At 38.8% G+C, this 13,038-nt stretch overlaps 2 protein-coding genes across 12 annotated transcripts; one reads left to right on the top strand and one right to left on the bottom strand.

The window, feature by feature from the left end:
- Positions 1 to 28: 28 nt before the first annotated feature.
- Positions 29 to 12,383, bottom strand: LOC122301192 (heat shock 70 kDa protein-like). Of its 11 annotated transcripts, XM_043112369.1 has the most exons (5): positions 9,990 to 12,383; positions 9,317 to 9,480; positions 7,318 to 7,415; positions 6,721 to 6,886; positions 29 to 853 (listed from the first exon to the last, which is right to left on the bottom strand). In XM_043112369.1, exon 1 carries the CDS (start codon positions 11,950 to 11,952, stop codon positions 10,006 to 10,008), a length of 1,947 nt encoding a protein of 648 aa, XP_042968303.1. In that variant the 5' UTR covers positions 11,953 to 12,383; the 3' UTR covers positions 29 to 853; positions 6,721 to 6,886; positions 7,318 to 7,415; positions 9,317 to 9,480; positions 9,990 to 10,005. The 11 variants fall into 11 exon arrangements, 8 of the variants coding, with proteins under 8 accessions (XP_042968303.1, XP_042968304.1, XP_042968302.1 ...); XR_006240149.1 differs by lacking the exons at positions 7,318 to 7,415; positions 9,990 to 12,383 and adding an exon at positions 9,859 to 9,938; XR_006240147.1 differs by lacking the exons at positions 7,318 to 7,415; positions 9,990 to 12,383 and adding an exon at positions 9,566 to 9,848.
- LOC122301190 (putative leucine-rich repeat receptor-like serine/threonine-protein kinase At2g24130) lies at positions 1,134 to 5,864 on the top strand. The gene is made up of 2 exons (XM_043112364.1): positions 1,134 to 4,937; positions 5,380 to 5,864. Exons 1-2 carry the CDS (start codon positions 2,354 to 2,356, stop codon positions 5,790 to 5,792), a joined length of 2,997 nt encoding a protein of 998 aa, XP_042968298.1. The 5' UTR covers positions 1,134 to 2,353; the 3' UTR covers positions 5,793 to 5,864.
- Positions 12,384 to 13,038: the final 655 nt, after the last annotated feature.

Below are 13,038 nucleotides of genomic sequence, written 5' to 3'. Positions count from 1 at the left end.
CAATTTTCTCAAATTTTCATATAAAATATAATAAACAATTCAATTTTTTCAAATCTTAAAATAATAATAATATTAAAATATAATATTTTAACATTTAATCTTAAAACTCAAAATTCTCAGTGGACCAATCTTCCAAGGATAGCATCCCTCCCAATGTTTTCGTTTAGCTTGCCAGAAGATTCTGATAATCACTATCTAATCAAGGTAGATAGTGATGCTCGATTGTTGCGATCTTATAAAGAAGGATGAAAATTTTGAGAGTTCCATCCTATGCGAATGTCGCCGTTGTAGAAAAATCCTGACATAAAGCAGCAGCTCTGCAAACGGTCCTTCCTCGGCTTGGCTGGTGCCTGTTTGCAGCCCACTGGACTCACCCCTTAAGCGTTGGAGATTTCTCTGCAGGCTTATTTTCATGTGCTGTTGCAGCAATCACCATTTCCACCAACATATTCATCACGTTCAGCCTTCAAGTTGAGTGCAGTTTCAGCTTTCAAGGATCTTTCTGCAGAAGGCGGGAAAGAGTATTGACCCTTAACATGAGTGACTGCTCATCAGAAGCCGATGTTAATTGTGAGTCAATAAACAGGTACTAGGCAATCTCCTTCAAAATGTCTCTTCTACGTTGTTCCTTTCTTTCTTTCTTTCTTTCTTTTCTCTCCCTTGTTTCTTGCTAAAGAAACATGGGATTGTCAGATGCCATCTGCTATGCAATACAGTTTCCACTGTGGCTCACTAGATCACTTATGGACATTGATGGTTGAATTCCAGGGCACGTTAGCTTGATGGCATAGAAACTTCGAACGCTAGCCTTCAAAGCTCCATATTTCTTCAAATATTGCATGAGTGTCCACCACTAGAAGACAGTAATTAGTCAAGAACAAGGTGGTCTGTGTAAAAAATTAAACAAAAAAATAATAATATTCTTAAGATGGTTGATGTTATGAAATGACCACCCTGAGGAACTTATTCAATAATAACATAGCAAGAGAAGCCCTATAGATCTGGATGGCACCAAGCACCAGCGCACAATAACACGGCATACAAAAATAACAGCAAACATCGAGCGACATCCTTCTGCTACCAATCCCCCCAGACAATATATCAACCAACAGAGACCTGAATCCCTCATTTATTACTTATCATCCTATGAGCCTTGCTCATAACATCATATATGGTTTTCTAGAGATACAGACTAAACTTCAACAGAAAGACTTCCCATTAATGGAAAAAGCATGCTGTTATCATCCCATTTGGTTCTAATAGTACAGGGAGACGAATGTGGGAGTATGTTAGCTATAATTGTTTTTAATATGAATCGACTTTCCAAGCTCACAATTTTACCTGAGCTGGGAGAAGTTTCTCGGGAAAATTTTTCAGGAGCTCTACCAACATTTTCTGGGAAAAGTTCATTTTCATCTTGGGGGCCTACTGGGCTTAGAAACTTATTTACAAGGGAAAAGCAACTGATTTAATTGGTTTTGGATAAATGAGGTCGGTTTGATTGCCGAGTATTATGAAAATATCATTGAATTATGTTTCACGTTGAGAAAATCCTCAGTCTAAATAACTGGATCTATAAGCAGAACTCATTAGGAATGCAATACTCCCCCTAAAATGCAAAATTGGGCAGATAGAGATGGGCATCAAAGCAATCAATTTGTCGTCTTTAGTATTCTGGGAAAATTTTCTGCCATCTAAAAGAATCCAACTGATGTACACGGATAGTGCTGTTTTCTATCTAGCTAATATCCCAAAAGAGTAATTAAAATTTTACCATGAATGTCAACTGCATCTTTCATTCTGTCCTCCAAGTAGAATTCCTGTACTAGAAAACTAACCACATTCATGAATGGCCTTAGACACATCACACAAGTTGCAGAATTGCTCTAGATAGAGCATGAAAATGACAATTGCATTTCTCAATCTCTATGAGTGTGAACACACAAATGTCAACTGCATCAGTGTTGGTATGTGTGCAATATAGTGCCGGCGACAATAAAATTGTATCCACCAATCTTTTGCTCTAGTTCTTTTAGTGTCATCTCAGTGGGTATTCCACTTTAGTTGAGTAGAAGTCTACGCATCATGGTAGCAACCATGATGAAAAAGATAGGAGTATTCTTCTAGTCCTCTTACAAATCATTGCCTCTATTGAACTTGTCTTTCCAAAGGCTTTATTAAAACCTTGTGAGGACTTCCCTCTTACTCCCCAAACCACCTCTGCTCTCTCCCTGCATCCAGTTGCCAACTCTTCTGCTACTTCCATAAGCAGATTATGATATGAAGCAGTGTGCAGGAAGGAAAAAAATAGAGGAGACTTCCTTAAAAGGTAATACTATCAGGCACTTCCAACATGTCCATCTCAAAATTCTTCATAAAGTCCTTGTTTCTCCTGTTACTACAACATTTGACTTCGTCTTCTGGTAATAGAATCTTAGGCCATCACAATCCCCCTCATCACTCTTTGATTTTAGATAAGGCTGCTCTGTTGGCATTCAAAAAGACCATAACACTCGATCCAAATTCCACCCTTGCAAACTGGGATGAGGCTGTTGAGGTGTGCAACTTCACAGGTGTGAGATGTGACAAACACCATCACCGTGTATCACAACTTGTACTGGAAGATACTGAACTTGTAGGGAAGCTTTCACCCTTCATTTCCAATCTCACCGGCCTTCGTATCTTAACAATTGTCGGCAATCACTTCTCAGGCAACATTCCACCTGAACTTTCCTCCCTTAGACATCTCCGCAGTCTCATGCTTGAAAGGAACAATCTGCATGGTTCAATACCATCCTCCTTTGCCCTTCTGTCCGAACTTGAGTTACTACAAATTTTCCAAAACAATATAAGCGGTAAACTTTCACCAGTCCTCTTCTCCAATTGCTCTTCATTGCAAAACATAGATTTGTCCGAAAACTTCCTCACAGGCACAATTCCGGAAGATATTGGAAACTGTTCACGTCTATGGAACCTCTATTTGTACAATAACAATTTTACTGGACAACTTCCTCTCTCTTTAGCCAATCTTGAGTTATCTGAACTAGATGTGGAGAATAATTGTCTCTCTGGTGTACTGCCTTCAGAGATTGTGAGGAACCTACCAGAACTTGAATATCTACATTTATCATATAATAATATGGAAAGTCACGATGACAACACCAATCTTGTTCCATTCTTCAATGCCCTTGGAAACTGCACTCATCTAAAGGAGGTTGAACTCTTTGGTATTGGCCTCGGGGGGAAGTTGCCGAGTTCCATTGGCCAACTTGGTGTCAATCTAACAGCTCTGTCACTACAAGAAAACAAAATCTTTGGATCAATTCCTCTGGAGTTGGCAAATCTTTCAAAGCTTGTAAACCTGAACTTGGCATTCAATCTTCTAAGTGGAATCGAAGCAGAAGAGATGGGTCGATTGTCAAGATTGGAACAACTTTTGGTATCACATAATGTCTTCACCGGTGCAATTCCTTCAAAACTAAGTAAGCTTGCTCACCTGGGTCTGCTAGACCTATCACACAATAGGTTCTCTGGTGAAATCCCTGCTAGTTTAGGAAATTTGGTTCGATTAACTTCTTTGTTTCTGAACAACAACCTTCTCTCAGGAGCAATACCTTCAACTTTGGGAAACTGCACAAATATTTACAAGCTTGATTTATCACATAACAGATTGACAGGCAACATCCCTCCAGTGGTTGCAAGTATGCGTGAGATCAGAATTTTTATAAATCTTTCGCATAATCACCTTGAAGGGCCTTTGCCAATCGAGCTTAGCATGTTGCAAAATGTGCAAGAGATGGATCTCTCGTCCAATAAATTTACAGGCAGTATCTTCCCTCAGATATCGAGCTGCATTGCATTGATGAAGATCAATTTCTCAAACAACTCTCTTGAAGGGAGTCTTCCAGAATCCTTAGGGAAACTAAGATACCTCGAGTCTTTTGACGTTTCACAAAACCACTTATCTGGGACAATTCCAAAAAGCATCAATAATATTCAATCGCTCGCCTTTCTAAATCTCTCCTATAACAACTTCGAAGGAATGATTCCCACTGGTGGAATCTTCGACACAGTAACAACTCTGTCATTCTTGGAGAATCCCCGACTCTGCAGAAATATTTCTGGCAAACTTATTGACATCCCAATTTGCAGTAGAAATAAATTGTTTCATTCAATTGTGTTCTTGATTATATTCATCCTAGTGATATTCATATCAGTATTTTTATCCACAATATGTTGTGTGATTGGGATTCGGCGCATTAGAGCGATTATTCACACTCGGACAACTGAAACAGTCAGGCAACCAACTCCAGTAGAACCAATCCACAATTTCCCAAGAATTACCTATAAAGAACTATCGGATGCAACTGCAGGCTTCGATGGTCAGAGACTAGTCGGGTCAGGTAGCTATGGACGTGTCTATAGGGGAGTTCTTCCAGATGGAACAACAATTGCAGTTAAGGTGTTACATGTGCAATCTGGAAACTCAACAAAGAGCTTTAGCCGAGAGTGTCAAGTCTTAAAGAGGATCCGTCACAGGAACCTGATAAGGATTATAACAGCATGCAGTCTACCTGATTTTAAGGCTCTTGTTCTTCCATACATGGCCAATGGGAGCTTGGATAGCCATCTTTATCCGCAATTGGACACAGGTTTGGTTTCAAGTTCTTCAGATTTGAGTCTTCCCCAGAGATTGAACATTTGCAGTGATATAGCTGAAGGGATGGCCTATTTGCATCATCACTCTCCAGTCAGAGTCATACACTGTGATCTAAAACCAAGTAATATTCTTCTCAACGATGAAATGACAGCTCTAGTATCTGATTTTGGGATTGCGAAGTTGGTTATGACAGCAGGAGGGGAAAATAGTGGAGCTGTTGAAACGGGAAACTCTACTGTAAATATGCTACATGGATCTGTTGGATACATTGCACCAGGTACAGATTTCTCCCTTACCTTCTGCATCTAGAAAATAAATAAATGAAAGACGACGAATTTCTTTGAACTCAATTGAGATTAATGTGAATTGATACTTATATTGGGGCCCATATAAATTCATTGTTAACAGAAAAAGGGATTGCTTACACATTTCTGGAGACATTTTGAGAACTGCAGAAGTTTATAAACTTGATTCAACTATGTCATGCATTCACAACAACTATATCCAATCTAACATGTTTAAGCCACCTGCATTGGGCATATAATATGAATTCTTATCCCCTTAATCACCATAAACTCACATAATTATAACTGAACTCCACATGTCCTGTTCATCTACACTAAAATTTGTTGTGCACTTTTTACCTTCTACACATTTGTACATTTGTTAAGATTTTGAAAGCACAAACTTTTGTCATATTTTAAAACCTCCAATTGCAGAGTATGGGTTTGGATCTACTACAACCACAAAAGGCGATGTCTACAGCTTTGGCATTATTGTGCTTGAGATGGTGACTAGAAGAAGACCAACAGATGACATGTTTGTTGGCGGGCTAAGTCTGCACAAATGGGTGAAGAGTCACTTCCATGAAAGGATGGAAGGAGTGATAGACACTTCTTTGGTGAGAGCATCAAGAGATCAAGCCCCTGAAGTGAAGAAAATGTGGGAAGTTGCAATTGGAGAGTTAATTGAACTAGGTATCCTTTGCACCCAAGATTCCCCATCTACTAGGCCTACAATGCTTGATGCAGCTGATGACTTAGATCGGCTCAAGAGATACCTTGGTGGGGATACTACAGTAACCTTCACCTCTTCTCTTGGAATTTCATCTTCCACTCTAAGCGATGACTAACAGTTAATCCTATTGTTGTACGTGCATCAAAATGCTATCTAATTCATATTAATGGTAAAATCTTAATGAGGATGTAAATTGTAATTTTGTTTAATTGTTCAACGTGGGAGCCAAGTGAGAGTGCTTTTGTTGGAAAAACAAGTTGTCGTCCCTTTTTAATGGCAAACAGATATATGTTTCTTTTCATATTTAATGACAGCATATTACCCCCAAAGCTTGAAAGTGGATAACAAGAACAATAAGGAATAGGCAGTCGTGTGATCCATTACAATGACCTCTGACTATTTTAGTTAGTGCACTTTGAAACAAGTTTTGCTATTGATGATTATGTAGTTCCAGAGTATCCGTTAGGCAAAATGTGGAGAATAAGGAAGAGAAACCCTTTGTAGTTGCAATTGGCAATGTTATTGCAGTTTATCCACTCGAATATTATGACAGTTACCCTGGAAAATGCTACTTATGGATTATAACAATTGCAAAATAACAAGTTCTTCCTATTGTTAGTAAATGAAATATGTACAGGCATACCTTTTATTATATTTATCACAAAAGTATAAATGAGGCACTATGGCAAAGACAAAAATTAAGGTAGAAATACATTAGATGAATAAATAAATAATGACAAAAAGGAGTAGTGATAGTAACATATGAAGCAAACTGAAATTCACTTCATAGTGTCACAGAAAAGTCTCCTTACCAGTAGACATGACAGAAGTATCTCTTTTAAGATTATCAAAATGATAGCACAGATATTTGAACAAACAATGATAATGGTACCCACTTTTTGTGATATCATTATGGATGCAATTACCAACACTTGAGATGAAAAATAATCGCACTTGTACTTCTAGAAGCCCATTCATGTTGCCAAACTACCTGTCAACCAAATGCTCTAAAGAAGTTTAGTGCACTGAGGATGTGAAATTACCTCGTTCTGTAGCAAGATTTTCCATAAAAGTTCTCCAGGTTTAGCGTCCTACGCAATTTCAATTCCAGCTCACTGTTGATTTTCGCTTGACAGTGGTACTTTCATCCTATTGCATGTTCATCAAATAATTCCAACTCTCAAGGGTAGCATCATCTCCAAGTTTACCCTGATTTGCATTATCTTCCCCCATTAATTCATATGCAATACCTCTCAAGCACATTAAAAAATTAAATAATAATAATAATAATAAATAAATAAATTGAAAAAAAAAACTGTAAGGTTTTGTGGGGTTTGGGATATTGTGATTGGAACTGGAACACAAATCTCATTTTCCTTACAGATCTGTGTAACTATATTTTGATCTCTCCTTTCCTAATTCTCAGGTCATCACGATCATGTTCTTTTCACCATTAAAGTTTTGCTCATTCGCACCGCTTCATCTTTCATATTGTCGAATATAAAAAGGCCACTAATGAAACGGGTGCTATTCAGTATTCAGAGTCTACTGAGTGGTCAGAAAATCCACATCTCTATTATTATGATTCCTGGAGACAACTTTCCTCTAAAACAAAAAATGGGAAATCATCCTATGCTGACCTCATTTACCCATGTTCAAGAAGATTCTTGTGCATCATCTTCAGCAAGAAGATTTCTTTAAATCAAGATGGCTATAACTTTGTCTTGACGCCCACTTGCTAAAGAAATCAGACAAAACATTAACGATGAACAATTGAAAAGAACTAAAATGGGTGAAATGTCTACATCAAGAGAATGTTAATTCCTAGATTTGAGTTTGCGAAGGATATATTCGACGATATCAAATTTGATCATGGATGCTATAGATATGGAATACCCACCAGCTTTCAGCAATGGTCAGGAAGCCAGACAAAATCATTGCAGATATGAAGATGACATTGAAAAATCAAAACTTTTGGTCAAGAGTAGTAAACTGAATAAAAAAGCAGAATTGTATAGGGTGGTTAAATTTTTATTTTATTTTATTTTATTTATAGAGGACGTAAAGTATTGACTCACGATGTCACGAACAACATGGCCAAGATGTGTATATCTCAGATAACGATATGTTATATGTGGAAGGGCTATTTGAGTCCCCACAACTTTAGCTAAGAGATAAGACAGATCGACCCACTCTCCTAAAAGGAAACAGACTCAGATTCTTAACAGGAGATAGACTCCTACTCCTAAAAGGAAAGTGCTTCACATGATTTAGACTCCTACAAGGAAAAGACTTCACAAGGCTAATTAGACTCTAATCACTCCAAGGAAATAACTTCTATAAATAGCCTACAGGAAGTAACAAATCCTTAACTTAATTTACTATATACTCTTACTTTCATATTATTATTCTAACTTTGGCATCGGAGATTCTATAAGGCAACCAGTGCCGCCCTTTCATTTGTTGTAGGTGATCCGTGTGGTAGGTGGCGGTGAAACACGTCCTTAACAATATGATTTTTGCATACAGATCATAACTGTCGCAGGATAGAAATGCTACTCCAAATAATGAGTGCATTGGAAAACTAAATCTACAAATCGTCCAAAGACAAACCAATTGTTCACAAGAAAATAAAATTAGACTGGGAATATGAATTATTGAGTCATAATTCCAGAATCCTATTGTAGGCAAGTGGGTCGCAATAGCGAGGAATGCACTGTAAATGACTGGATTGAGGTTGTCATGAGTGGCATCCCACCCCCATGTTGCGGGTGGCAGAGGCTTAGAACTCTCTCATGTTACGTGCCAGAGTTTGCGACCTCTTAGTGGGTTTATGAATGGATAGAGAACAAGAATTGTCCTTGCGTTTTCTGCCTATGATGAAATTTTGTAGAACACTTCGAGGGATCCTAAGCCTCCTTAGTTGGTTTAATTCAAGAAAAACCACAACTCCAAATCAACACAAAGTTGAAGATAATACTGATAATATATTCTTGGCCTCAAGCTATTAAATAGCCGAACAGCTTTTGATGGAATAAGCAATAACCCATTCTTACAAAAAGGAAAATTACAATAACATAATTCTAGCACAAATTTATTGAAAAGAAATAACATTGATAGAAAGAAAATAACATTTATTTAATTATTGATGGTTAGCATCAATCACTCCCATCCCATGATTCTTGGTCCCTGACAACTCCTCAAAAGCAAAAGACTGCAAATCTATTGTGTCAACCAGACATGCTCGTATTAATAAAAGGGGGGAAAAGCATGCATCTTTGCAATCAGATTCTCCTCAAGACGGTATGAAAAGAGAATCGAGAAGTGGAAAGGCTGGGGAATAATGAAACGAGGTAGGTTTAAAGCCCATGTGAAAGCAAACAAAGCCTGTAAGCATACAACTAAAAATTTCAAAATGTTTATAGGCTTATAGCATTATGAGATAAAGTTTTTTCCCAAGAAAAATTGTAATTATAACATTGAATTTAGAGAACATAGTCCGTAATGGGTAACATCAAACAGATCAGATCAAGGAAAAAGATATCTTTCTCACGGTAATTCCATCAAACAAATTGAAACCAACTTGACATTACATTTACAAAAAGTCAGATCGAAGCATAGAACCGAGGAGGATTTTACCTTCACCGATTTGGTTGCCCTAGAAGGACGGTGCTCTTGGCGGGTACTTCGAACGACGAGAGGACAGGTCGCTTAAACTCACATATCCGGTGGCTGCGGGATTAAGAAATGACAGAAGAGAGGTCTTGGGCCGAGGTGGCCGCACCAGCTGGGTTCTTCGGTGGCTGTAGATGAAGATAGGAAAGAGGAATACGGGAATAAGGCTTGCCGAGGAAAATTTTGTTAAAAGACAAAGGAACCGTGCATCACCGTGAAGTTAACACGCTCCCCACCTGTTTGCTAGATGTTTCTATTCAAATTTCTCATTTTTAGGATGTTGCCCATGAGGAATTTCGAACAGAAATATGATGAATTAGTATACCGTTTATTCCTTTAACCTCGTTTCAAAGGACTTGCGAAGAAATAAGCACCGAAGGCATTCATAGCAATATATTCAAACAAAGAATAGAAATTGAAGCAGTTATTAATGAAGATAGAAAAACTGCAGTATTTTAATATTTACACCCCTAAAAAAAAAAAAAAAAAAATTACTAAAACTTTACATTGCATATGCAAGTGTTCTCCTTTCCTTTCTTTTTTCGTTTCCATAATTGTATTTTCCTCAAACCTCACTAAACACTGATTTATTGAGAAAAGCAGTCAGGCATAAGCCAAAATAGAGTGTAAGACAAACTTTTGAATTTGAAGCCTCAGTCAACCTCTTCGATTGTAGGCCCAACTCCGGAACCAGCAGGTGAAGCCTTGTCATGTCCACCTCTGGGCATCTCACCCCCACCAGCGGCCTGATACATCCTCGTAATGATGGGGTTGCATAAGGCCTCCAACTCTTTCAACTTCTCCTCAAACTCCTCGACTTCAGCCAATTGGTTCCTGTCCAGCCAATCGGTCGTCTCGTTAATGGCCTTCTCCATCTTCTGCTTGTCGGCTGGATCTAATTTCCCAGCCAATTTCTCGTCCTTTACCGTATTCTTCATGTTGTACGCGTAATTTTCCAGTGAATTCTTTGCCTCCACCTTCTTCTTCACCTCCTCATCCTCCGCCTTGTACTTCTCTGCCTCTTGCACCAACCTCTCAATCTCTTCCTTGCTCAGCCTTCCTTTGTCGTTGGTAATGGTAATCTTGTTCTTTACTCCTGCAGTCTTGTCCTCGGCAGAAACGTTTAATATACCATTCGCGTCAATGTCGAAGCACACGTTGATCTGAGGAACGCCTCTTGGAGCCGGCGGAATGCCCGTAAGCTCGAATTTTCCGAGAAGGTTGTTGTCCTTGGTTTTAGCCCTCTCACCTTCAAACACCTGAATTAGCACTCCTGGCTGATTATCTGAATAGGTCGAGAAAATTTGCTCCTTTTTAGTAGGAATCGTTGTGTTCCTTGGAATCAAGACTGTCATTACACCTCCGGCGGTCTCAATACCAAGGCTAAGAGGGGTGACATCGAGCAAGAGCAAGTCTTGGACCTTCTCATTGCCCTCACCGCTCAGAATTGCGGCTTGAACGGCAGCCCCATAAGCGACGGCCTCATCGGGGTTTATGCTTTTGCAAAGTTCCTTGCCGTTAAAGAAATCCTGCAAAAGTTGCTGGACTTTGGGAATCCTCGTCGACCCGCCAACGAGAACAACCTCATGAACCTGACTCTTGTCAATCTTGGCGTCTCGGAGACACTTCTCCACTGGTTCCATGCACTTTCTGAACAAATCCATGTTCAATTCCTCAAATCTCGCCCTCGTAATAGTAGCATAGAAATCAATACCTTCAAAGAGGGAATCGATCTCAATAGTTGTCTGAGAGGTCGAAGAAAGAGTCCTCTTCGCCCTTTCACACGCAGTCCTCAGCCGCCTCAAAGCTCTTGCACTGCCACTAATGTCTTTCTTGTGCTTCCTATTGAACTCTGCCACAAAGTGATTCACAAGTCTGTTATCAAAATCCTCACCACCAAGATGGGTATCACCAGCAGTGGCCTTAACTTCAAATATCCCTTCCTCGATTGACAGTAGTGAAACATCGAAAGTCCCACCCCCGAGATCGAAAATAAGCACGTTCTTCTCTCCGGATCTCGACCCCTTCTTGTCAAGTCCATAAGCAATGGCAGCTGCAGTTGGCTCATTGATAATCCTCATCACATTGAGTCCCGCGATAGCGCCAGCGTCCTTGGTGGCCTGCCTCTGCGAATCGTTGAAGTAAGCCGGCACCGTGATCACCGCGTTCTTCACAATATGACCCAGGTAAGCCTCGGCAATCTCCTTCATCTTGACCAACACCATCGAAGAAATCTCTTCGGGTGCGAATTGCTTGTTTTCGCCTTTGTACTGCACCACTATCATCGGCTTGTCTCCGGGTCCTGCGACGACCTTGAAAGGCCAATGTCTCATGTCGCTCTGGACCGTCGGGTCGGAGAATCGCCTACCAATGAGCCGCTTGGCGTCGAAAACCGTATTCTGAGGGTTCATTGCGACCTGGTTCTTGGCTGCATCGCCAATCAACCGCTCGGTATCAGTGAAAGCCACGTAGGAGGGAGTGGTTCTGTTGCCCTGGTCATTGGCTATTATCTCTACGCGGTCATTTTGCCACACGCCAACACAACTGTAAGTAGTGCCGAGATCAATGCCAATGGCCTTGCCTTCAGTCTTGGATACCATTGTGAAGAATTCAGCAAGAATATGTGTTGGTACTGGTTGAAGAAAACAGGTTAGAAATCAATGCAGATAACTTTGACGTGAATACTGTATAGGAATTAATGGTCTTCCTGTGCTTGTACTTGGGAGCTTTCTTTCTCGTGTTGCTTTATTATTATTTTGATGGATTTGACGATGCATGGTGGTGGGTTGATATATATACACGGGTGCGAGAGGGAGGGGAAGAAGAATCAGAGGGGAGTAGAAAGGTAAGAGAAGCTCGGAGAAGAGAATGGCACCCCCAAGAGATTTCTGGAGGTTTTAGGCAGAATCTAAAACCATTAAATATTTCTTCTCACGGTACTCTTTGGATATGGACCAAGGATTAAGGATCCATATCACCGTTGTGGAGTTCCGACGTAGATTCGCGATTTTTCTTGAATATGAAAAAGACGATTTGTGAATTGATTGCCATAAATTACGTAGAGGAATATTTATAGGAATGAAATTCTATATAAAATTCGATTAAAAAAATAAATTTATAAATTTATATTATTTTATATGATATATTAAATTTATTATATAATAAAAATAATTTTATAATCTAACATATCAATTAGTTTTTATATTTATTCTTAAATATTTTTTTATTGTAAATTTAGTTTTGCTACGTACAAGTAAAGTTATGTATTAATCTGCGTATCAATACTGATTTATTTATATTTAAAATTTAAATTTATACTATTTTTAATAAAATTTATTTTTTATCCAATCACATTATACTGGTGTACATATTAGTATATAATTGTACTTGTAACTATATTTTTTCTTATATAAATTATATATTTTAATAGAATACATCATATTGTAAAATTCTTTCTACCAAATACCTATAACGTATAATATTAAGCAAATATAAATTTTTACTCGTAAGATTTGTGTGTATTGACCTAAATAAAATTAAGAGATGCAATAAAATGTGAGCACCACGTAATCCACGCACACACTATACAAACATTTGATATATCTGTGTCCACCATGCAATTGAGGTGGTGATGAATCAAAAGATCATCATGTCGTGACACTTTATGATCATCATCATGATCATCA

This window comes from Carya illinoinensis, chromosome 2 (genome assembly GCF_018687715.1).
Source record: "Carya illinoinensis cultivar Pawnee chromosome 2, C.illinoinensisPawnee_v1, whole genome shotgun sequence".
Lineage (NCBI taxonomy): Eukaryota > Viridiplantae > Streptophyta > Magnoliopsida > Fagales > Juglandaceae > Carya > Carya illinoinensis.
Note: the sequence above shows the minus strand (reverse complement) of the source record. Positions and strands in the feature narration are given on the sequence as shown.

Bases quoted from the DNA above. Each gene is read 5' to 3' on its own strand.
- LOC122301192 (XM_043112369.1), bottom strand. From the start codon at position 11,952: ATGGTATCCAAGACTGAAGGCAAGGCCATTGGCATTGATCTCGGCACT.
- LOC122301190 (XM_043112364.1), top strand. From the start codon at position 2,354: ATGTCCATCTCAAAATTCTTCATAAAGTCCTTGTTTCTCCTGTTACTA. The intron at 4,938-5,379 runs GTACAGATTTCT...CTCCAATTGCAG, and splicing joins TGTTGGATACATTGCACCAG to AGTATGGGTTTGGATCTACT.